Source organism: Scyliorhinus canicula, chromosome 13, assembly GCF_902713615.1.
Source record: "Scyliorhinus canicula chromosome 13, sScyCan1.1, whole genome shotgun sequence".
Lineage (NCBI taxonomy): Eukaryota > Metazoa > Chordata > Chondrichthyes > Carcharhiniformes > Scyliorhinidae > Scyliorhinus > Scyliorhinus canicula.
The window spans coordinates 71131500-71156382 of record NC_052158.1 but is presented as its reverse complement, the minus strand read 5'-3'; the positions used below and the strand labels follow the sequence as shown (position 1 = coordinate 71156382).

Sequence of the window (24883 nt, the reverse complement as noted above, 5' to 3'; positions counted from 1 at the left end):
GTAGTGATTTGAAGCAGGATGTAGAGCTGAAGGATGCTCAGGATAATTGTAGTGTCCCAACTGCGGACCAAGGTGACATCAGCTACCTCAGCAGAAGTTGGGGATCAAACCTGGGGCTTTGGTAGTTTTTAGAATTCAGTTAACTCTGGGCACTGAGCCAGTTTAGGAGTTCTGATTTGTATAAACCTTATTTTAACACAGAGGATCACTTGTGTTGGGGATGGAATTATTGAGAAGATGAAGGTTTGATCTATTTTATCTGCTGTGGCCATGTTTCTTGAAATTATTCTGCTTCCTCTTTGTTCTCTTATGTTGTGCTTTAATTGTCCTCTCCTTGGCCCATTTGATGACATTTTATTATTGTATACTTCTGCGTTCGCCAATAAGTGTGCATCTTAACCTGATTTTGTGAAAATGTGTTGCAAATAGATGGCTTCCCTGAAGGGCTAGAGCAGCTGAAAACATTATGGGGATTAGGGCTTCAAAGTAAATGAGCTCACTCTGTTGGCATTGTGCTTTTGTCACTCTCCAACCAAATATGGTGCAATGTGCAGTATTTTTTAAATCTCCAATATAAAACTATTTATAGCGTTTACCAACACATTTTTATTGGTATTTTGAGTGCATTAAAATAATTCAACTTTTCGGAATCCCTTTTAACTCTTCCGCTCTGAGCCATTGGTGTTGAGTCTGTTGTCCATACTGTTAGAATCTGCAGTCATGAGAAATGTTTAAGGCTGACATTTACTGGAAAATTCCCTTCTGACTGTTCAGTACCATCTACAAATTCACACGGTATAAATTTAGCTTTCCAGCTCCCAGGGCCAAAGGCCCCAGCCATTTGGCAGCTATCTAAAAACAAACAAGAATGTAGTGTACTCAAGCAGGAAGCGCTTGAGAGGCAGAGTGCTCCAGCTCAAACCCTCTTATTCTTATACCCAGCCCGGAGAGATGCAGGATAGCCCTCTTATTATGACATCTGATACAGGGGACAATCCTCATTTATTGTAATGAGCCTTTTATTATATCCAGTGCAGCAGAATTCTGTTTCCTTCCAGTGATACTGTCTACAAGGTGGTTTAGCATTTAACCCCTTCCCCTTGGACCTCTCCATGGGGCCGCAGCCCCAGCCATTATACTATGGGCATTGGGTTGCACCCTTCTACTGATCTTTCTGGGTTATATTTTTGGGATAATACCATCCCACTGTAGGATTGGGGTCTTGCCTTTTTCCCCCCAAAAGATAAACGTGCCGTTGTACCCCTCCATTAACCCTTCAGTAGTATAATTGTTGGATAACAAGCCACATTTATCTCTGAACTGGAAATGTGGGTTCATCCTACATCATTGTAATGGGGTTTGGGGGTCACTGTTATGCTCATTAACTTTGATCACTCCTACTGGTTTGGTATCTCACATACAACAGTGCATTTTCAATGACTGACTTGTTTATTTCTTATAGTCTATCATATTTGATGAAGTGGATTTAACAGATGCCAGTGTCGCAGAATCCAGCACGAAAAATGTGAACAACAGTTTTACAGTGAGTAGCTCTGATGTGAGTCGTATTTAGCCGGAATTCGGCTCTACCCAATAATATTGCCAACAATGGATTGCATATCCGTAATGAGCACAAGTAGCATAGATGTTTGATTATATATCTGACAGTTTTTTAAAAAGTTATACCAATGGAACTAGTTGTATTTTGTTGTAAATGTATTAATTGCATTGGCTAATTAAGTTCTGAATAGGCAACCTACATTTATATAGTGCCTTTCAGGTCCAGGACATCCCCAAAGCACTTCACGAATAATGAATAATTTGAAGTACAGCCACTGTTGCAATGAAAGTTGACATGGGTTCGATTTGCAAACAGCATGGTCCTACAAATTGAAAAAGTAGATAACATAGAACATAGAACGATACAGCGCAGTACAGGCCCTTCGGCCCTCGATGTTGCACCGACATGGGAAAAATCTAAAGGCCATCTAACCTACACTATGCCCTTATCATCCATATGCTTATCCAATAAATTTTTAAATGCCCTCAATGTTGGCGTGTTCACTACTGTTGCAGGTAGGGCATTCCACGGCCTCACCACTCTTTGCGTAAAAAACCCACCTCTGACCTCTGTCCTATATCTATTACCCCTCAATTTAAGGCTATGTCCCCTCGTGCTAGCCACCTCCATCCGCGGGAGAAGGCTCTCGCTGTCCACCCTATCTAACCCTCTGATCATTTTGTATGCCTCTATTAAGTCACCTCTTAACCTTCTTCTCTCTAACGAAAACAACCTTAAGTCCATCAGCCTTTCCTCATAAGATTTTCCCTCCATACCAGGCAACATCCTGGTAAATCTCCTCTGCACCCGTTCCAAAGCTTCCACGTCCTTCCTATAATGAGGTGACCAGAACTGTACGCAATACTCCAAATGCGGCCGTACTAGAGTTTTGTACAACTGCAACATGACCTCATGGCTCCGGAACTCAATCCCTCTACCAATAAAGGCCAACACACCATAGGCCTTCTTCACAACCCTATCAACCTGGGTGGCAACTTTCAGGGATCTATGTACATGGACACCGAGATCCCTCTGCTCATCCACACTACCAAGAATTTTACCATTAGCCAAATATTCCGCATTTCTGTTATTCTTTCCAAAGTGAATCACCTCACACTTATCCACATTAAACTCCATTTGCCACCTCTCAGCCCAGCTCTGCAGCTTATCTATGTCCCTCTGTAACCTGCAACATCCTTCCGCACTGTCTACAACTCCACCGACTTTAGTGTCGTCTGCAAATTTACTCACCCATCCTTCTGCGCCCTCCTCTAGGTCATTTATAAAAATGACAAACAGCAACGGCCCCAGAACAGATCCTTGTGGTACGCCACTCGTAACTGAACTCCATTCTGAACATTTCCCATCAACTACCACTCTCTGTCTTCTTTCAACTAGCCAATTTCTGATCCACATCTCTAAATCACCCTCAATCCCCAGCCTCCGTATTTTCTGCAATAGCCGACCGTGGGGAACCTTATCAAACGCTTTACTGAAATCCATATACACCACATCAACTGCTCTACCCTCGTCTACCTGTTCAGTCACCTTCTCAAAGAACTCGATAAGGTTTGTGAGGCATGACCTACCCTTCACAAAACCATGCTGACTGTCCCTAATCATATTATTCCTATCTAGATGATTATAAATCGTATCTTTTATAATCCTCTCCAAGACTTTACCCACCACAGACGTTAGGCTCACCGGCCTATAGTTACCGGGGTTATCTCTACTCCCCTTCTTGAACAAAGGGACCACATTTGCTATCCTCCAGTCCTCTGGCACTATTCCTGTAGCCAATGATGACCTAAAAATCAAAGCCAAAGGCTCAGCAATCTCTTCCCTGGCTTCCCAGAGAATCCTAGGATAAATCCCATCCGGCCCCGGGGACTTATCTATTTTCACCTTGTTCAGAATTGCCAACACTTCTTCCCTACGCACCTCAATGCCATCTATTCTAATAGCCTGGGTCTCAGCATTCTCCTCCACAATATTATCTTTTTCTTGAGTGATTATCAGATAATCTGTATTAATCATGTTAATTGAGGCTCAATGGTTGGCAAGAACTGCTGCTGATTTGGCCCAGATTCTTCAATTCTTTGAATTAGATGTGTTTCCTGGCATAGAGGTTGAACTAAATAAGCTGGAAAATAGGGGTAGAGGCACTACAAAGGTTGAGTGTAGTGAGCTGGGATGCAGGGCAGAGGGGTTACAGAGGTTGGGTGTAGTGAGCTGGGATGTAGGGTACAGGGGTTACTGAGGTTTGGTATCGTGAGCTGGGATGCAGGATAAAAGGGGTTACAAAGGTTGGGTGTTGTGATATAGAATGCAGGGTAGAGGGGTTACAAAGATTGGATGTAGTGAACTGGGTTGCAGGGTAGAGGGGTTAAGAGGTTGGATATAGTGAACTGGAATGCAGGGTAAAGGGGTTACAGAAGTTGGGTGTAGTGAGCTGCGGTGCAGGGTAGAAGGGTTACAGAGGTTGAGTATAGTGAGCTGGAATGCAGGGTAGAGGGGTTACAGACGTTTGGTATAGTGAGCTGGAATACAGTGGGAGCGGGGTTACAGAGGCCGGGTGCAGTGAGTTGGGATGCAGTGTATAGGGATTAGAGAGGTTGGGTGTAGTGAGCTGAGATGCAGGATAGAGGAGTTAGAGGTTGGATATAGTGAACTGGAATGCAGGGTAAAAGAGTTACAGAGGTTGGGTGTACTGAGCTGGTATGCAGGGTAGAGGGGTTACAGAGGTTGGGTATAGTGAGCTGGAATTCAGGTAGAGAGGTTGGGTGTAGTTAGCTGGGATGCAGGTAGAGGGGTTACGGAGGTTGGGTACAGTGAGATGGAATGTAAGGTAGAGGGGTTACAGAGTTGTGTATAGTGAGCTGGAATACAGGGTAGAGGGGTTAGAGAGTTGGGTGTAGTTAGCTGGGTTGCAGGGTAGAAGGGTTACAGAGGTTGGATATAGTGAACTGGAATGCAGGGTAAAGGGATTACAGAGATTTGGTATCGTAAACTGGGTTGCAGGGTAAAAGGGTTCCAGAGGTTGGGTCTACTGAGCTGGGACGCAGGGTAGAGGGGTTACAGACCTTTGGTATAGTGAGCTGGGATGCAGTGTAGAGGGGTTACAGAGGTTGGGTATCATGAGCTAGGATGCAGGGTAGAGGGGTTACAGAGGTTGGGTGTAGTGAGCTGGAATACAGGGTAAAGGGGTTAGAGGTGTGAGCTGCGATGCAGGGAAAAGGGGTTACAGAGGTTGGGTATAGTGAGTTGGAATGCAGGTGGAGGGGTTAGAGGTTGGGTATAGTGAGCTGAGATGCAGTGTAGAGGGGTTAGATAGGTTGGGTATAGTGAGCTGGAATGCAGGTAGAGGGGTTACAGAGGTTCGTGTAGTGAGTTGGGATGGAGGGTAGAGGGGTTACAGACGTTTGGTATCATGAACTGGATTGCAGGGTACAAGGGTTACAGATATTGGATACAGTGAGCTGAAATGCAGGGTAGAGGGGGTTACAGAGATATATTGGACTGCGGTCCAGGAGGAATTTGGAGACTTTGAATTCAATTCATTGTTGTACTTGAAACCAGTAAGGAATCCAGGTACTGTAATAGATTTGCATATTTGAAAAGTGGAAATTTTGACGTAATTGGAATTTGTTATGGTCGGGAGGCTTTCAAAGGGGATATTTGAGAAGTGGGTCTGCAGGTAACAAAGCCATTCAATAGGGTTTTAGTGAGATTAAGGTGGATAAATACTGGCGGAAATTAGCAATTTTTCTGATGCGTTGAATGTTGATTTGAAGCTGGACTCGGGTTCAAGCAGATTTGGCAGTGTAAATCACCTTACTCAAACAGAAAAAGATGGAAATACCATTTCAGGCAAAAGTGCAGACGTTTAGCAGGAAAGAAATAAAATTGCTTCAGTCTTTCTGGTGCCAACATGAGAAATATCTGACTTGTTTTAAGTACAAGAAATACTGAAGAATGGTTTCTTCCTGTTGTTGCTAATTACCTCTGTATTGTCAGACTGTGTCCTGGACTTCATGTTGGATGGAATGACAATCCAGAAACAGGAAGGACAAACTGTTCCTCAGCATTCCTTATACCCGGATTTAACTAGACTTTCCACTTTGATTTTAATTCCTAGGAAGTCTTCCAACTCCTCCTGTATTTTCCTGGAAACTCTACTTGTGATTTCATAACAAATGTAGTGGAATTATTTGCACTTCAGCCATTTTCTGGTTTCCATCTTTTCCAATATGGGCTTTCATTGAACAAGAGTCAGAAAGCCTGCACCTTTTGGTGTTATTTCCATTCAGATATGACAGCCTGTATATAGACTTATTATCTGTTAATTGTGTATTAAATGTGTTTCATTGTGCGCTGATGATGGGCATTAACTGTGTTTTCACTTGAGCATAAATAAAGAGGCACTCATTTGAAACCATGTAAAGTTGCCATTGTCCCAAATGACCACAGGCTGCTTTCCCCTTTGAGGGGCTGACTGGTGGTAATTTAACCTGAGAATCATCACACCTCAGGTGAGGAGCAAGGTTGAGAAGGCAGAGCCTTCACAAATCAAATCATTGAAACTTTAACATGGTGGAGTTAGGAGGTGTAATCTTGTAACAGTTAACTCTTTAAACAAACGTAGAAGATTGGCTCCAGTGCCACCTTTCACCAGATGGTTTTATAAAAGATAGCATTAACACCCCGGTGAGAAATCCTTGATTACACTATTTTGGGATTCTTGTCGTGCAGGCTGAGTAATAATAATTACTTATTGTCACAAGTAGGCTTCAATGAAGTTCCTGTGAAAAGCCCCTAGTCACCACATTCCGCTGCCTGTTCGGGGAGGCCGGTACGGGAATTGAACCTGCGCTGCTGGCATTGTTTTGCATTACAAGCCAGCTGTTTCGCCCACTGTGCTGAATATGGGAACTTGTGGAACAGTTAGATATGAAACAAAGTAAGACAAGGAATGCAAAGCTGGGTAATTTGATTACACTCTCAGGGCACTGTACAAATAAGTCCCATCCTGCAAGTAAATTGGCTTACAATTATCCTTCATCAAAACAACTGAGGCGAATATGACTGTGTCCGACCCTTTGCTTAGATTGGTGGCAGGATGCAGAGGTGAAAGCTGGCAGTATTGTCCAAATAATCATGCTGCTATAACATTGATATGAGGGTCAGACTGTTGCCCAATCCATTCTGCCCCAAGGGCTTGAATAACTTGAGGACTTTAGAGCTCACTTCTGCCCTTTAGAATAAACTCATTCAGCTCATGCTCCTCCTACACAAAAACTCTGCTGACCAGATAATACACAGCTTTCAAAACCTTTCAGTTAATGCTGGACAGTGAGACAAGTATCATGTGAAGAGCACAAATAATATCAACCTCCACATGCCTGGTTTTATTGCTCGGGACATCCAGACTTCTCATCAGAGAGAGAAATTCAATGCGTTTCTATCACAGGAGAACACAGGCTGTCTCAGTTGAGGGGCTTAGCGTGTTGGTGTTCACCACTCGTGCAAAAGTCGGCAGTCCAGCGTGACCAAAATTGAAGATCAACACATTGCTGAACAATTGAGCAACTGCACTTTTTGGTTTCTCCAGCCATCTTCTTTGCTGTTACCTGCTGTCAACAATTATCCAAGAAGGTTTGAAGTCAGCTTATTTCTAAAAAAAAATTCTTTACATCATTGGCAGGCAGTCACTTGGAGATTGTCATCATTGGTCCACCAACACAACAGTTCAAGAAGCAGCACCCCCCCCCCCCCCCCCCCCCCCCCTGCGATTGCTGTTCACTATCCTCTGTCGTAGAGATTGTTGCTGTTGCCAGTGCTAGAATCAGCACACATCAATCCCCAGCTAAAATTAGATCAAGAGGAGCAAAGAGGATGATTTAGGAGTCAGGATAACACAAGCCGTGGCACTGTAGTGAAAAGACTTGTTTATCTTTTGTACTGTGCCGCGTTAATAAAGCCTTTCAGCACTTGATTTGCTCTGCTTTCTTTCTTTTTCTGGGCAGACAGACAAGCTGGCTACAGGAACACACTATGTTATAGACTCTGAGTCAGTGGAATGGGAAATAGAACTGTGGTGATGAATCTCCACCTGACATCATTGCTGCTTCCATATTTGCCATGGTGATGATATCTTGCACTCTCACAGCTGCCCATTATACACTCTGTCAGCTGAATCAATTGAGTAGCAAGAAATGCCATGACAAATGGGATTTATTCAGACATGTTCAGGGTAGCAGGGAAAGAAGCAGGAGCAATTCTGACTTGGGGAAATGAAGGGGCTAAGAACCAAGCAAACTGGGGAAAGTGTTGTGGTTTTCACCCCCTCCTCTACCTGACACACTTCATTCTACTGTCCCTGATGAACTGTGCCATGCCTGAGTGAATCTTCTGCACCAACTTTGCTGCCTTCCCTGTTTCTTGTCTCTCCTAGTCATGTCTACAATTTCCCTCTGTCCCATGTACTGTGGCACACATTGCTGGCTCTCTCCAAGCAATTGCCTCAAACTTTATTCCCCTATCCTATTGCTTATCCTGTCCCATGCACTCACCAATAATCAGGTTTTCCATACTGCTTCCTGTTCTGTTGTCCACGTTCTGCATACTCACTATCTCCAGCCAGTCTTTTCTTAACCAGTTCTTTGTTCCCTCACATTTGTTTCAGTGAGTTACCTAGTCGTCCATTTCTTCACATCTATTTGCAAAATGTTTTCTCACTATCAAAAAAGGGACAACTTCATTCTGGAGGAAAATATTGTCAATCTGACTGTTGAGTAGCTCACTGACAGCAGATCTTTGATATGTATGTACCTGTCAGGCAGGGAAGAGATGGTCGAGTGAGGGAACCATGGTTGACAAGAGAGTTTGAATGTCTGTTAAGAGGAAGAAGGAGACTTATGTAAGGCTGAGGAAACAAGGTTCAGACAGGGCGCTGGAGGGATACAAGATAGCCAGGAGGGAACTGAAGAAAGGGATTAGGAGAGCTAAGAGAGGGCCTGAAAAATCTTTGGCGGGTAGGATCAAGGAAAACACCAAGGCCTTTTACACATATGTGTGAAATATGAGAATGACTAGAGCGATGGTAGGTCCGATCAAGGACAGTAGCGGGAGATTGTGTATTGAGTCTGAAGAGATAGGAGAGGTCTTGAACGAGTACTTTTCTTCAGTATTTACAAATGAGAGGGGCCATATTGGTGGAGAGGACAGTGTGAAACAGACTGGTAAGTTCGAGGAAATACTTGTTAGGAAGGAAGATGTGTTGCACATTTTGAAAAACTTGAGGCTAGACAAGTCCCCTGGGTCTGACGGAATATATCAAAGGATTCTATGGGAAGCAAGAGATGAAATTGCAGAGCCGTTGGCAATGATCTTTTCATCCTCACTTTCAACAGGGGTGGTACCAGGGGATTGGAGAGTGGCGAATGTCGTGCCCCTGTTCAAAAAAGGGAATAGGGATAACCCTGGGAATTACAGGCCAGTTAGTCTTACTTCGGTGGTAGGCAAAGTAATGGAAAGGGTACCGAGGGATAGAATTTCTGAGCATCTAGAAAGACACTGCTTGATTAGAGATAGTCAGCACGGATTTGTGAGGGGTAGGTCTTGCCTTACAAGCCTTATTGAATTCTTTGAGGAGGTGACCAAGCACGTGGATGAAGGTAAAGCAGTGGATGTAGTGTACATGGATTTTAGTAAGGCATTTGATAAGGTTCTCCATGGTAGGCTTATGCAGAAAGTAAGGAGGCATGGGATAGTGGGAAATTTGGCCAGTTGGATAACGAACTGGCTAACCGATAGAAGCCCAGTTACCAGTGGCGTACCGCAGGGATCAGTTCTGGGTCCACTGCTGTTTGTGATTTTCATTAATGACTTGGATGAGGGAGTTGAAGGGTGGGTCAGTAAATTTGCAGACGATACGAAGATTGGAGGGCTGTTGTCTGTTGCAAAGAGACATAGATAGGATGGAGAGCTGGGCTGAGAAGTGGCAGATGGAGTTTAACCCTGAAAAATGTGAGGTTGTCCATTTTGGAAGGACAAATATGAATGCGGAATACAGGGTTAATGGTAGGGTTCTTGGCAATGTGGAGAAGCAGAGAGATCTTGGGGTCTATGTTCATAGATCTTTGAAAGTTGCCACTCACGTGGATAGAGCTGTGAAGAAGGCCTATGGTATGCTAGCGTTCATTAGCAGAGGGATTGAATTTAAGAGCCGTGAGGTGATGATGCAGCTGTACAAAACCTTACGGCCACATTTGGAGTACTGTGTGCAGTTCTGGTCGCCTCATTTTAGGAAAGATGTGGAAGCTTTGGAAAAGGTGCAAAGGAGATTTACCAGGATATTGCCTGGAATGGAGAGTAGGTCTTACGAGGAAAGGTTGAGGGTGCTAGGCCTTTTCTCATTAGAACGGAGAAGGTTGAGGGGCGACTTGATAGAGGTTTAGAAGATGATCAGGGGAATAGATAGAGTCGACAGTCAGAGACTTTTTCCCCGGGTGGAACAAACCATTACATGGGGACATAAATTTACGGTGAATGGTGGAAGATATAGGGGGGATGTCAGAGGTAGGTTCTTTACCCAGAGAGTAGTGGGGGCATGGAATGCACTGCCTGTGGAAGTAGCTGATTCGGAAACATTAGGGACCTTCAAGCGGCTATTGGATAGGTACATAGATTACGGTAGAATAATGGAGTGTAGATTAATTTGTTCGTAAAGGCAGCATGGTAGCATTGTGGATAGCACAATTGCTTCACAGCTCCAGGGTCCCAGGTTCGATTCCGGCTTGGGTCACTGTCTGTGCGGAGTCTGCACATCCTCCCCGTGTGTGCATGGGTTTCCTCCGGGTGCTCCGGTTTCCTCCCACAGTCCAAACATGTGTAGGTTAGGCGGATTGGCCATGTTAAATTGCCCTTAGTGTCCAAAATTGCCCTTAGTGTTGGGTGGGGTTACTGGGTTATGGGGATAGGGTGGAGGTGTTGACCTTGGGTAGGGTGCTTTTTCCAAGAGCCGGTGGAGACTTGATGGACCCAATGGCCTCCTTCTGCACTGTAAATTCTATGATAATCTATGATTAATCTAGGACAAAGGTTCGGCACAACATCGTGGGCCGAAGGGCCTGTTCTGTGCTGTATTTTTCTATGTTCTATCTTTACCATTGCTGCGATACACTGCAGTGGGGATTCTCATCTTGCCCCCCCCCCCCCCCCCCCCCCCCCCAAACTTCCCTGCTGGTCCACTACTTTCAAAATCTTTTATTTTTGATTTAAGTAAATGTCCATAGCAAATCAGAGGGGATATCATGTATTCTCTACATTGAGACTCTATCATTTCCCTGACTTAGAAGCAGACAGATTGTCGAAAAAGGCTTGAGTGTCTGTGGCACATGTGCTCCAGTTGATTGTGTTCTTGTGGATGAAGTAGCACGTTGACAGTGAAAGCCAGAGATTTACAGAGGAAGCTTTATTTTGTCTATCCTGTGCTGTACTTGGCTTTGGTGTGTTTGGTGTGACAGCATCAAGGAACCTTTAATCTGTGTCTAAGACAGGCTGTATCTTTGATTCAGGATGGATGCAGTAGTGTTGTGGAATGATACACTGCTCATTCACCCCTAAAATTCACCACAAACTTCAGCTCCTGACCTCATTCATATGATTTTGTTAGGTTGCAAGTATAGGGGGATCCCAGGTCAAGTTTGTGCAGCTTCTCAATGTAGCTATAGAATAAAGATTATTGTGTTGGGCTGGGGAGATGGTGGGAACAGTAATTAAAATCTATGACAATTTTGTACCTAAGTGGCAAACTAGCCCAGCCATACTCTTAAGGGTTAAGCTTCAATGTTCCAGGACTAGGATTTCCTGCTGTTTATGTTCCAACCTACTGGACATAAACTCACTTCCTCATGTCATCCTGTTAGTGTTGACCGGGATGCAATTTGAGACAAGAGGCCAGCAGCTTCAGACAGAAACTTAGATTTGGAGGGGACAGGTGGGAAGGAATTATTCCTTTCCAAGGTTGTTCAAACACAGTATGTAGATACAACAGTTTCTAATAGATCATGTACTAAACCGTCGCAGAAACCACTCTCAAGGGCAGATGCGTGATTAGATATGGAAATCTAAAAGTTCCTGCCTCAGTTCACGAAAATAGCATTTTGTTGTCTGGTCTCCCATTCAAATGCATTAAATGGCGTGACGTTATCACATTTGTATTGTAGATACAAAATAAATTTGCAACAAAGTTGTAGCTTATCCATTTCAGAATCTTCTTTTACTTTTTCTTTTTTACTCCTGTGGGGTGACACAGTAGCACGGGAGACACACGGTAGCACATTGGTTGGCACTGTTGCTTCACAGCGACAGGGACCCAGGTTTGATTCCCAGTTTGGGTCATTGTCTGTGTGAAGTCTGAACGTTCTCCCAGTGTCTGGGTGGGTTTCCTCCGGGTGCTCCGGTTTACTCCCACAGGTCCTGAAAGACGTGCTTGCTAGGTGAATTGGACATTCTGAATTCTCCCTCAGTGTACCCGAATAGGCGCTGAAGTGTGGTGACTGGTAGTTTTTCACATTAACTTTATTCCGGTGTTAATGTAAGCTTAATTGTGACAATAATAAAATAAAGATTATTATTATTACTCCTAATCTATTTTTCCCTCTATTTCTCTTTCTGTGTCTCAATTGACATTGAATTCATCCACTCTAATGTACACTTCCTGGTTTAGACCTTGTGCTGTCTATTACATTATCCTTGAATCCGATTGCTTCGGGGGGCAAGCAGTTGTGTGCCCTATTCACACACATCTCACCGCGCAATTTCCATCTCACAGCAACTCACAGGGCACAATGCCGTCGGCGTTAAACAGACAACGTTAAGTCGAACAGCATGTGTCATAGAAATCCTTGGCCCACAATCTCATAATGCAGATAAGAGATTGTAAACTAAAGTATACAAAACAAAGAGAAAAAGTAGCAGTGAGTCTCAGGACACTATCGAGCTGACACTTCTGTTGGCATTCTGCAGTGATTTTCTGAGAGTGAAAAATCTGGAGATTAAGTGTAAGGTTTAAACTGAGCGGTGCTGATCCTTTGTGTCATATTATCCGTTAAGTCACATATTTACTTTGCTTTACTTGCTATCACTATTCTGGCAGGATTGCGAAACCAGTTGTTCTCAGATTGCTACGACCCTTCAGGTTCTGCTCTTCAATCCACCTCCTAAATTCCTTAAACCGTTTACAGGATCTTTATAATAGGCCAATCAGCCTATTACCTTGGAGAGTCAATAATGAGGGGTCATTAATTTAAAATTATAACTAAGTGATTGACGATATGAGGTTAGGGGAGATTTATTACAGTATGTCACTGAGCCAGAGGCCAATGCATTATTTATAGGAAAACCAGAGAAACATTTGACTCAGAAGAACATAATGAGCTATGGGGGGAAGATCAGGGCAGAATCTTGGATTGAAGTAGTAAAGAGTCAGCATTGACAATGATGGGCTTAGATGGATCACTGGGACCCAATCCTATTTATCAACTCTGTTTTAATTTTTTGTCATCCCTCCAAGGGTAGGAAGTCCTCAATGCGTTTGGTGTCCATACGTATGTGCAAACTTATGAATTAGGAGAAGCCGCTCAGCTCCTCGAGCCTTCTGAACCATTGGATAAGAGAGCATGGTTGGTCTGATTGTAACCACCCACTTATTTCCGATTGCCTTTCACTCACTTCCTTGTTCATCAAGAATCTTAACTATCTCTTCCCTAAAAATATCAAAGACTCCGCTTCTGCTGCTTTTGATAGAGTTCCAAAGACTCTCTACCCTCTGAGAAACAAAATCTTCCTCATCTCTGTCTGAAATGAGTGACCCCTTATTTTTAAACAGTGACCCCAAGTTCTAGATTCTCTCACGAGAGGAAAGGTCCTCTCCAAATCAAGAGATGTCAAGACCTCTCAGTATCTAAAAGGTTTCAATCAAGCTGCATCTTATTCTCCCAAGCTGCAATGGATATAGTAAGAAGTCTTACAGCACCAGGTTAAAGTCCAACATGTTTGTTTCAAACACTCGCTTTCGGAGCACTGCTCCTTCCTCAGGTGAATGTGCTCCGAAAGCTAGTGTTTGAAACAAACATGTTAGACTTTAACCTGGTGTTGTAAGACTTCTTACTGTGCTCACCCCAGTGCAACGCCGGCATATCCACATCATGGCAATGGATATAGACATGGCCTGCCCAACTTTTCCTTGTTGGACAAACTCCTTATTTTGGTATTAGTCCAGTAAAACTTCTCTGAACTGCTTATAATGCATATGCATCCTTCCTTAAATAAGCAGACAAGTACTGTACTCAGCACTTTAGATGTGGTCTTACCAGTGTCCTTTAACATGGAAACATAACCTCCATAATTTTAAATGCAATTCCCCTTGCAGTAAATTATAACATTCTATTAGCTTTCCTAATTATTTATTGTGCTTGTATACTAACCTTTTGAGATTCATGCTGTATTACACCTCGGTTACTCAGAATCTCAGAGCTCTGCAATCTCTCACCATTTAGATAATTCTGTTTTATTCTTTCACATTTTCCCACATTATACTCCATTTGCCAGGTCTTTTCCCACTCAATTACCTATACCCCTTTGCAACTTCCTTATACCCTCTTCATAACTTGCTTTCTTACCTACCTTTGATGGTAGATTTGGAAACCATACCTTCGGTTCCTTTGCCATACTAGGCTGTGATGCAGCCAGGTAGGATGCTTTCTATGGTTCATCTGTAAAAGTTGGGAAGAGTTAATGTGGACATGTCGAATTTCCACCCACGTCAATGCTACCACCAAGAAAGCACAACAGCGCCGATACTTCCTCAGGAAACTAAGGAAATTCGACATGTCCACATTAACTATTCCCAACTTTTACAGATGCACCATAGAAAGCATCCTATCTGGCTGCATCACAGCCTGGTATGGCAACTGCTGGCTTAAGACCGCAAGAAACTTCAGAGAGTAGTGAACACAGCCCAGTTCATTACACAAACCTGCCTTCATCCATTGACTCCATCTACACCTCCCACTGCCTGGGGAAAGGCTCTCACCCGGCTTACTCACTCTTCCAACTTCTTCCATCGACAGGAGATACAAAAGTCTGAGAACACACACAAGCAGATTCAAAAATGAAAAATGAAAATCGCTTATTGTCACGAGTAGGCTTCAATGAAGTTACTGTGAAAAGCCCCTAGTCGCCACATTACGGCGCCTGTCCGGGGAGGCTGGTACGGGAAACAGCTTCTTCCCCGCTGTTACCAGACTCCTAAACGACCCTCTTATGGACTGACCTCATTAACACTACATCCCTGTATGCTTCACCCGATGCCGGTGTTATGTAGTTACATTGTGTACCTTGTGTTGCCCTATTATGTATTTTCTTTTATTTCCTTTTCTTTTCAACGATCTATTGAGCTGCTCGCAGAAAAATACTTTTCACTGTACCTCGGTCCACATGGCAATAAACAATATCCAATCCAATAATGCTCAGGCTGTCAATTGGGTGAGAATTGGCCTGCAATTCCGAAGGTCCTTTGCCTTCATAACAGTAGTCAGGGCATGATTTTAATTCCGACTAATGTTTTCATAATAGTGATCTAACACTTCAAAGGTACCCTAGTACAATGATGAGCAGCATCAGTGCCACTATACTTAAATTAATCCTCGGCCATTAACAGTCTAAGTGCATGATGCATGTGGCGAAGAATCAAGTTGAGTGTCTTTCTGTGGATTATGCTGCGAAAACTGAGTTGAGGAAGAAGAGGTGGGGAGATTGGGAAAATAGACAATTGGCACTTGCCATTTTGCGTTTCCTCGAATTCTGAGTTTCAACTTTTGGCAAACGACAGATGATTACTTTTCCCCTATGTGATAGGTAGCTGGGGCCCATTTGTTTAATTACTCTTAAATGTAAACAATTTGAAATTAGAGCAGTGTAATGGTTGGTGAATCATGCAATCCCTATACTGCAGAAGGAGACCACTCGGCCCATCAAGTCTGCACCGACCCTACGAATGAGCACCCTACCCATGCCCACTCTCCCGTCCGCTCTGCCCTATCGCTGTACCCCCTTAGCCTGAACTGCACATCCCTGGACACTAATGGCAATTTGATCTGGCCAATCCACCTAACCTGCACATCTTTGGACTGTGGGATTAAACCACAGCACCGGGAGGAAACCCACACAGACACGGGGAGAACGTGCAAAGTCCACAGCAGTCACCCAAGGTCGGAATTTAACTTGGAATGCTGCCGCTGTGCTAACCACTGTGCCACCGTGCGGCCCAGAGAAGAAAAAGAATCAATGCAACTACAATAAAGAAATAAATAGGATTTTCTTTTTTAAATACTACATATTCTTGCAGCAGCATAGGGCAGCACGGTAGCACAGAGGGTAGTACTGTTGCTTCACAGCTCCACGGTCCCAGGTTCGATTCCCGGCTTGGGTCACTGTCTGTGTTGAGTCTGCACGTTCTCCCCGTGTCTGTGTGGGTTTCCTCTGGGTGCTCCGGTTTCCTCTCACAAGTCCTGAAAGACGTGCTGTTAGGTGAATTGGACATTCTGAATTCTCCTTCTGTGTACCTGAACAGGCGCCGGAACTTGATTGCAGTGTTAATGTAAGCCTACTGGTGACAATAAAGATTATTATTATGATTAGGTTTGAACTAATTCACAAATTACAACACCACTTCCAGCATTGACAGGGTTAAAGATTTGGAGCTTCAACAGTTTGTCCTTGGGTGTCAAAATGGGTCAGTTCCGCTGCAGGACATTCCCTGTGGGCTCTGATACTATTTTAGTGTGTTTGTCTCTGACAGGCCTTCCTCATTTTTTTGTAGGGTGTGGTTTAAAGATAGTGAAGAATTTGAAGTACCTCCGATCTTCCTGGTGCTTCTGCTTGAAACACTGCAGCTAGATCCTTTCACCACGGGCTCGCCTCTCCCACAGCAGGACGTGTGCATTAGTCACACAGCCAGGCTACAGTCAGTCAAAAAGGGTGTGAGAAGCATGAGTATTGCTTAAGTGATGGAGGAACTCGTGCTGCCTCACTTCCAGTTTGAGGACGGCTACAGTAGGTTTGCTGCTCTGTCTGAGGTGTTAAATAGCGTTTGCCCTTCACATTTGTGAAAAGGGTTTCTTCATGTGGCGTGGGAGGAGTTTTGAAAGAAGTCCAGCAGCATGGCATAAGAGAGAGACGATCTAAGTGCTGAAATCTCTGATTGTGGAAGGAACTGTGATTGTAGCCCATGATGGAGCACCCCGCGAGATGTCAGCCGTAAGTGAGACTTTTCACTCTTTACCACAAGACCCGTTCTGGGCTGAGTGCTTACTTTCAGAGTGCGGTCTTATTTTAATCTTGCATTCTGCCACAGAGCCTTTCCTGTGATCTGAGGATAGATACTTAGAATAAGAGTTAGGGAAATGTACTTTGGGATGTGAGATTTGTAACCTGCTCCTGGAATTTATTTTTGTTTCTGTTGAAACTTCACTGCATTTCCTCTAAAAGATCCCGGCATAAGATTCGATTGATCTTATAATGTTAGGAGTTTGTATTGTGGATCGTATTTTCTGTGTCATAATGACCCATTAAAATTCAGAGATCTATTTTCTTTCCTAGCGCTGAACATTTTATATTTTGTGATTTAAAAAATTTTGTGATTAAAGAATTAGAAAATGGCGTTCCACTGCTGAACCTTCAATTCCCCCTCCTTTCACCCCCATCGCTATGTGGGATTTCAGCAAAGCCTTATGATGAGTGAGAAATGTTCTAACTAGTGAGTTTAAAAGAGTTTTTAAAAAGCACGATTCTAGGTTACTGCCATACAAACTTGAACTGTGTCTTAAGAGAGCAATAGAACTGTACAATGCAAGCCTAAAATACTGATGGGTACAGCCCTGTGTAAAAGAGTAAATGGCTGGTGGGTATGGTTCTGTCACTAAAAATGGGTACAGTGCTGCTGGGCATAGATCTGTCACTGTATAACACTGGGTTAAGGTGCTGATAGGTACTAGTCTGTCACTGGATAACACTGAGGAATAGTGCTAATGGATACTGGCTTGTCACTCTAACACTGGCGTACAGTGATGATAGATACTGGCTTGTCACTCTAACACTGGGGTACAGTACTGGTGGTGACAGATCTGTCACTCTATGGATGCAGTATTGATGGGTGCAGCTACTGTATAATTGTGGGCAGTCACTGTATAACACTGGGGTATGAAGTACAGGTGAGTACAATCTTATCACTGTACAATACTGAGTAAAGGTTAAATTCAAGGTGCTTTGTATCAGAAAATTGACGAATGGTAATTGCACGGCATTCATGCTGCATTCAAAAATACAAATGACCTGATTTGTGACAGTGAGGTGTGATGTCATTTTTGTGGGTCCTCTGATCTGTTGTCAGAATGTAGGTGTAATAATAATAATAATCTTTATTGTCACAAGTAGGCTTACATTAACACTGCAATGAAGTTACTATGAAAAGCCCCATCTGGCCTGCTAAATTCATTACACTGGTTAAATATCACATCTGAATGACATGGCACAGAATAAGGCTGAGAACGGTGGCACGGTGATTAGCACAGTTGCCTCACAACGCCAGGACCCGGGTTCAATTCCAGCCTTGGGTTTGCATGTTCTTCCTGTGTCTGCGTGGTTTCCTTTGTGTGCTCCAGTTTCCTCCCACAGTCCAAAGATGTGCAGGTTAGGTGAATTGGCCATGCCAAATTGCCCCTTATTATACAAAGATTGGTGGGGTTATGGGGATAGAACGGGGAAGTGGGCCGAGGTAGGTTGCTCCTTCAGAGGGTCGGTGCAGAATCAATGGGCCAAATGGCCTCTTTCTGCACTGTAGGGGTTCTATGGACTAAGCAGATTTCCTGGTGAATCCATTGCTAGGATGTCATGATTTAGTCCCAGCATGTCAGTGTCCAGTGTACTTGCATGCGGCGAGGAACTAAGTTATGATAAGTGGGAGCGGGCAGACTGGCAGAAATGAAAGAAATATAAAGACACTTTAAGAATCTTAAATAACATTCGATCTGTATTCAAGATTCAAGATGGCGCCGGAGCGAGGTGACTTTTTGCAAGCTGTGCCCAGCATACCTTCTAATTCTATCTTTTACTCTCGTTCTATGCTTCTAAAACTTCATTCTAACTCTTTTAAACTCACTAACAATGTTCTCTACTGCCATCAGACTTTTGAATGGACCTACCTCGTATTAAGTTGATCTTTTCTCAATACCTTGCTATAACTGTAATATTATATTCTGCAGTCTCTCCTTCCTTCCTTATGTACGGTATGCATTGTTTGTACAGCATGCAAGAAACAATACTTTTCACTGTATACTAATACATGTGACAATAATAAATCAAATCAAATTAGTATCCGGAGTTTCACACAAATAAAATGTATATCAATAGTCAGATTATCATATGCAAAGAATCTATTAGTACCCAGAATATTACACATTAAGCATGTATTGATGTCCAGGATATTCCACAAAGTACAAGGCGTACTTTCACTCAAAAGTAGTGTGCAATGTAAAATTCACATTAGTGGGCAGCACGGTGGTGTAGTGGTTAGCACTGCTGCCTATGGTGCTGAGGACCGGGGTTTGATCCCGGCCCCGGGTCATTGTCTGTATGGAGTTTGCACATTCTCCCCTTGTCTGCGCGAGTTTCACTCCCACAACCCAAAGATGTGCAGGTTAGGTGGATTGGCCACACTAAATTGTCACTTAATTGGAAAAAAATAAATTTATTTTATTTTTTTGAATTTTAATTCACATTAATACTCACAATATTGCATGTTAAACACGTTTAAACCCCTGCTTCTGCGACAGAACTGACGGCCTTTGCGTCTCTGATCATGGTGCATTCATCTCGTATGATTCTCCTTGATGTCACGGCAGTCTGTGACACAATCAGTCATACCATAGTCCTCTACAACCTTTCCCACGTTGTCCAATTTGGTTGGATCACCATCACTCCGCCATCTGATAATTGCTTCTTCAGCAATGGCTTCTCTTCCTTCTCGAACACTGTTTTCTCCAAATCACCCAGAAATCATTGGCCTCTTCCTCTTCTGTCTGCTTTCCCTGGATGTGAAGTTACTTGTATGGTGATGAAACTCAGCTCAATACTGCCTCTCTGCTGTCAGACTGCTTGTCCAATATGACAGTAAGAAGCATGAAACAATCATCTTGGGACATCACCATGAACCCCAAAACTGCTTCACTGATTCTACCTCCACCCCCCCCCCCCCCCCCCCCCACACACACACACACACAAAGACCACTGTCTTGAGTTGAATCAACCCTGAACTGAGTTTCTGAATCCATATTTCCTTCATCATAAAGACTGCCTACTTCCACCTCTGCAAAATTACCCACCTCAAGCCCTTCCTTAGAACATCTGCAATTGATAATCTCATCCATGCCTCCATTACCTTGATACTTAACTATTCCACCATATCCCAAACAGTCTTTCATTCTTTTCCCCCGTAGGCTTCAATTCACCCAAAGCTCTGCTGCCCTTATTCTGTACTGCTCATCTATCATCTATGTTCTTGCTGATCCTACATTAACTCCAAATCCCTCAATGTCCCAAGTTTAAAATCTTTGTGTTCACATTCCTTCATGACCTCACTATCTGTAACCTCCTACAATCCTGAAACCTCCTGCAGTCTTGAAACCATCCCTGAAACCATCCCTGAATTCCCTACCTCAGAATCCCATCAAACTTCACCCCACCGATGGTGCTGTGTCTTCAGCCATCTCGGCTCCATGCCCTGAATTCCCCTTCCCGATCCTCTGTGCCCCTCCCCCTCCCTCGCCTTATTTAAAATCCTCTTAGAAATCTATATCCTAATGAAACACCGTGGTAACTCCTCTTAAAGGTTTATTTTACTGTCATAGTATTTATTTTAGTCTGATTACTTTGAGAAGTTATTTGAAATGTGTTATCATGTTAAATTGAGATGGTATATAAATGAGAGTTGTTAGTGTTATTGTACTGATGCCCAGAGTGTACTCCACAATTTTGTCTCATTAGGAAGATAATAGCAGGCAATTTAGGGGGTAAATAGACTAGGGGGGGGGGGGCACCTCCTAGCACTGAGTCAGAGGATATGCCCACACCTGGCTGAGTTACATTGTCCTAATCAGACCTAAACCACATTAGTGGGAATATTTAGGATGCCCCAGATCCATTATTCTTCAGGGCATTCCTATCTGACCAGCTATTAGCCCATTACAGAGTCTGATGGCCTTCTTGTTGGTCAATGGGAGGTTTGTTGCATATCAATAGCATGGCTCTGTTTTTTGATATAAACAGGAGTGGGCAATTAAACAGCCAAGATAACACTGATGGGTTCAAGCCTGGAAACCCCAGCAGAGAACCTTTAACTGAGGGGCTGGGTGGAGCTTAGAGAGAGAGGGGGAATGCTGTTTTGAATAGGTGCAGGAGAAGGCTTTGGCCAAAAGGGTCATGAAAGTTGCCACTGAGGCAGGTTTTGGAAAAAGGGTTCATAATGAATGTCGCCGCCAGAAGAAAAATGTCTTCGTAAATGTATTGCGCAGCATGGTGGTGCAGTGGTTAGCACTTCTGCCTCACGGCGCGAGGACCCGGGTTCGATCCTGGCCCCGGGTCACTAGCCGTGTGGAGTTTGCTCATTCTCCCTGTGTCTGTATGGGTCTCACATCCACAACCCAAAGATGATCAGGGTGGGTGGATTGACCATGCTAAATTGCCCCTTAATTAGAAAAAAAATGGTTTGTTTAAAAAAAATGTTTTTAAAGTAAATGCAAATATTGCCTTGGTCTGCCTGTGAAAGTGACATGAGAACTGCATGTTCTGTTACCGTATTGTTTAATGGGATTTATTGTGTTAAGTTTAAGAAACTGTGTGTAATCTGTTATTGTTAGGTTGAAATTTAAACATTTAAGTCTTGTTTTCATTTGTTTTAATAAAGTTTGTTTATATAAAAAAAACAAGCCCTATTTCTTATATTATCACTCCTGAAACGAATCGATCTTTCCACATTCTCTTACAAACCTGGGCTAATACACTGTTGTTTGACTAGGGAGAGTCCTTGGGGAGTTTTCAGCTTGCGGAGGTGATGTCATTGCTGGGTGGAGCTAAGGTATTCAGACCTTTTGAGAAAGATTTTGTAGAGTTCTGATTTGGCTAATACTGAGTCCGCACAAAGTAGGATTGTTTAGAAAAATTAATAGTGATTGATTGATATTTATTGTCATATGTACCTAAGTGCAGTGAAAAGTATTTTTCTGCGGCCAAGGAACGTACACAGTACGTACATAGTAGATAAAAGAATAATCAACAAATAATGTGGAACAAGGGCCACACAAGAGCAGCAAAGGGCGTCGTGAATAGTGTTCTTATAGGGAACAGATCAGTCCAAGGGAGAGTCGTTGAGGAGCCTTGTAGTTGTGGGGAAGAAGCTGTTCCTATGTCTGGATGCGTGGGTCTTCAGACTTCTGTACCTTCTACCTGATGGAAGAGTCTGGAAGAAGGCAAAGCCTGGCATTGCTGACTTGTCTGAGGACAAGGGGAAACTGAAACGAACCAGTTGAAACAGCTTATTCTACAGACAGAGTCTATAGAAGTTCAAAAATGGAGCCAAATCTGTTCTGGAAAGCAAGTATTACTCTGTGCCATTGGGATGTAGGATGGATAGAGAGCTGTATGTTTTTCCTTTCTTGTTGTTTAATTGGGAATACAGATAGTAATTAAGGATATTGTATTTACTATTGTTTAAGGGGCAATTGTAAGCTATTTTTGGGTGTAAGGATTAAGATTTTATTACCGATTTTATTACCGTGTTGATGATAAAGTTTTGTTTTACAATACGAAATCCCTATTTGTACAATCGCTCCTGGAGGGAGATATCCTTTCTGCAGTCTTACAAAATAAAATAAAATAATGGAGTTTTGGTCCAGTATCATAGCCATAGTTGTGGTCTGGGATTGTAAAATATTAAACACATATCCGTATACCTGTTATCACACAACATTAAATGTGTTTTATACTCCGTATTATACAACATTAAGTGGATATTAGGAGCTGATCATTGTGCAGTATTAAATGCAGACTCGCATCTACTGGGTTGTGCATCATTAAAACGTATATTACAATCCTGAGTATCATAATGTTAACCACACATTGCAATCCAAAGTATCGCCTGGTATTGGTCTTGTATTTATAAGCAGAGTATCAAACAGTAGTAATCACTTGTTTAAATTTGTATTATTTTCCAGAATACTGTGCAGTATTAATGGCAGCTCACTGAAGAAGAAATAACTAGCATTTATAGTCCCTTTTATGATAGGAGGGCATCCCAAAGCCAATGAAATACTTTTGAAACATAATGCAGGAAATTTAATATAGGAAGTTTGCCAGTCAATTTGTGCACAGCAAGGTCCCACAGGGGCTATCCTGTGAGGCGACACGGTGGCACAGTGATTGGCACTGCTGCCTCACAGCACCAGGTTCAATTCCAGCCTTGGGTGACCGTCTGTGTGGAGTTTGCACATTCTCCCCATGTCTGCGTGCATTTACTCCGGGTTTTCCAATTTTCTCCCACAGCACAAAGATGTGCAGGTTAGGTGAATTGGCCACAATAAAATTGTCCCTCAGTGTCCAGGGATTTAAAGGTTCAGTGGGGTTACGGGGACAGGGCAAAGGAGTGAGCCGAGGTAGGGTGCTTTTTCAGAAGGTCGGTGCAGACTCAGTTGCTGAATGGCCTGCCTTCTGCACTGTAGGAATTATATGGTTCTAAGTAGCAATGTGATAATTTTTTTTTAATAAATTTAGATTACCCAATTATTTTTTCCAATTAAGGGGCAATTTAGCGTGATCAATCCACCTACTCTGCACATTTTTGGGTTGTGGGGGTGAAACCCACGCAGACAAGGGGAGAATGTGCAAACTCCACACGGACAGTGACCCAGAGCCGGGATCGAACCTGGGACCTCAGCGCCGTGAGGAGGTTGTGCTAACCACTAGGCCACCGTGCTGCCCAAGCAATGTGATAATGACCGCAAATCTGTTTTCATGATTTTGGCTGATGGATAAACGTTAGCCAGGACTGGTGGAACTCTGTTGCTCTCATTAAAAATACAGTAACATTATGGGATTTAGGAGAGTAGACATGGCCACAGTTTAACATCTCATTTGAAAGAACACATCTTTGACAGGGCAGTGCTCCCTCAGTAATGAACCTTGTGAAATGGAGTGTCATCCCAAAGTTTATGCTCAAATGTCTGGAATGTAACTTGGATCAGCAACTTTTCATCTTCCAGAGTGCAGGTGCTATGGCTGGGGTGTCCCTTTTTGGGAGTGCCCTGTGGGGCGAGGGGTTATCTGGGGAGGTTGAGCTTTGCTTACCAGCTGCACTGGGGCTTGGATTAGGCCAGGTTCTGAGCTTGGTGGATATCCTGTTAGCCCCCTCGGAGTGTGTGTGTGTCTGTGGGGGGGCGGGAGGGAGGCTGTTCTTCAGCTCGTTGGTGGGTGCTTGGTGGCGTCAGGAAAGTATGCGGTCTGGGTTGGGTCCTGATTCTTTGATATTCAATGGGGTAGTTTGTATTCTCTCTTCCTTTTTCTTCTATGGGAGGCCCTGAAGGTTCGATCATGATCCAAATACGCAGCGGCCAGTTCTCTCTCCATAAATGTATGGAATGATTTTGGTTCCTCACTGGGCCTAGATTAGGGTTGAGTTGTATTGTGTGGCATGTGCGTAACTCCACATAGAACTGTTTTTTTGTGTGTATTTTCTTGTGTTTTTCATAAGGATGGATATGAAGAATCCGTTCTTGGCTCCTACATGTGTGGGTGCAGACTGGTCTGATATCTGAGGAGAAGAGACTGTGATGGGTCATTGGTGCCTTTGGTGCTGCTGGGGTCGAGGGAGTTGAACATTGGTGCACGCCTGATCACGCCGTGGGAGATTTATCCTGATCTCTTGTGATGATTGCGGCCTTGTGCAGCATGGGATGGTGTGCACCATTTTATCATATCTCTATGACTTTATCCTGCTCCTCCCTCGATCTTTGGTGGGAACTATACAAGCATCTGGTTTTGTCTAATGATTGTATCGAACCAGTTTTGATGTTGGTCTCCTGTTCCATTCTGTACTCATGTATGTTAAGCCATTTTCTTGTCCTTGCTTATGGTGATGTATTATTTTGTAACTTTGTTGCATTATTCTCTCAAATATAAAACCTCAATAAAACTGCTTCAAAAAAAGAT

At 43.3% G+C, this 24883-nt stretch overlaps 1 protein-coding gene and 1 long non-coding RNA gene across 6 annotated transcripts in view; one reads left to right on the top strand and one right to left on the bottom strand.

Annotated features, from left to right (window-relative positions):
* LOC119975916 (diacylglycerol kinase delta-like) overlaps positions 1-24883 on the top strand; it is a 169963-nt gene that overhangs the window by 57643 nt on the left and 87437 nt on the right. For 2 of the 5 annotated variants that reach the window (XM_038815860.1, XM_038815858.1), the window contains exon 3: positions 1463-1543. In XM_038815860.1, coding sequence (XP_038671788.1) covers positions 1463-1543 — 81 coding nt within the window. Of the gene's footprint in view, positions 1-1462; positions 1559-16427; positions 16886-24883 lie in introns of those variants that run through there. The other 3 variants (XM_038815859.1, XM_038815857.1, XM_038815861.1) reach the window with 2 other exon arrangements.
* LOC119975917 overlaps positions 1-24883 on the bottom strand; it is a 40957-nt gene that overhangs the window by 12515 nt on the left and 3559 nt on the right. The gene's annotated exons all lie outside the window — the stretch shown is intronic.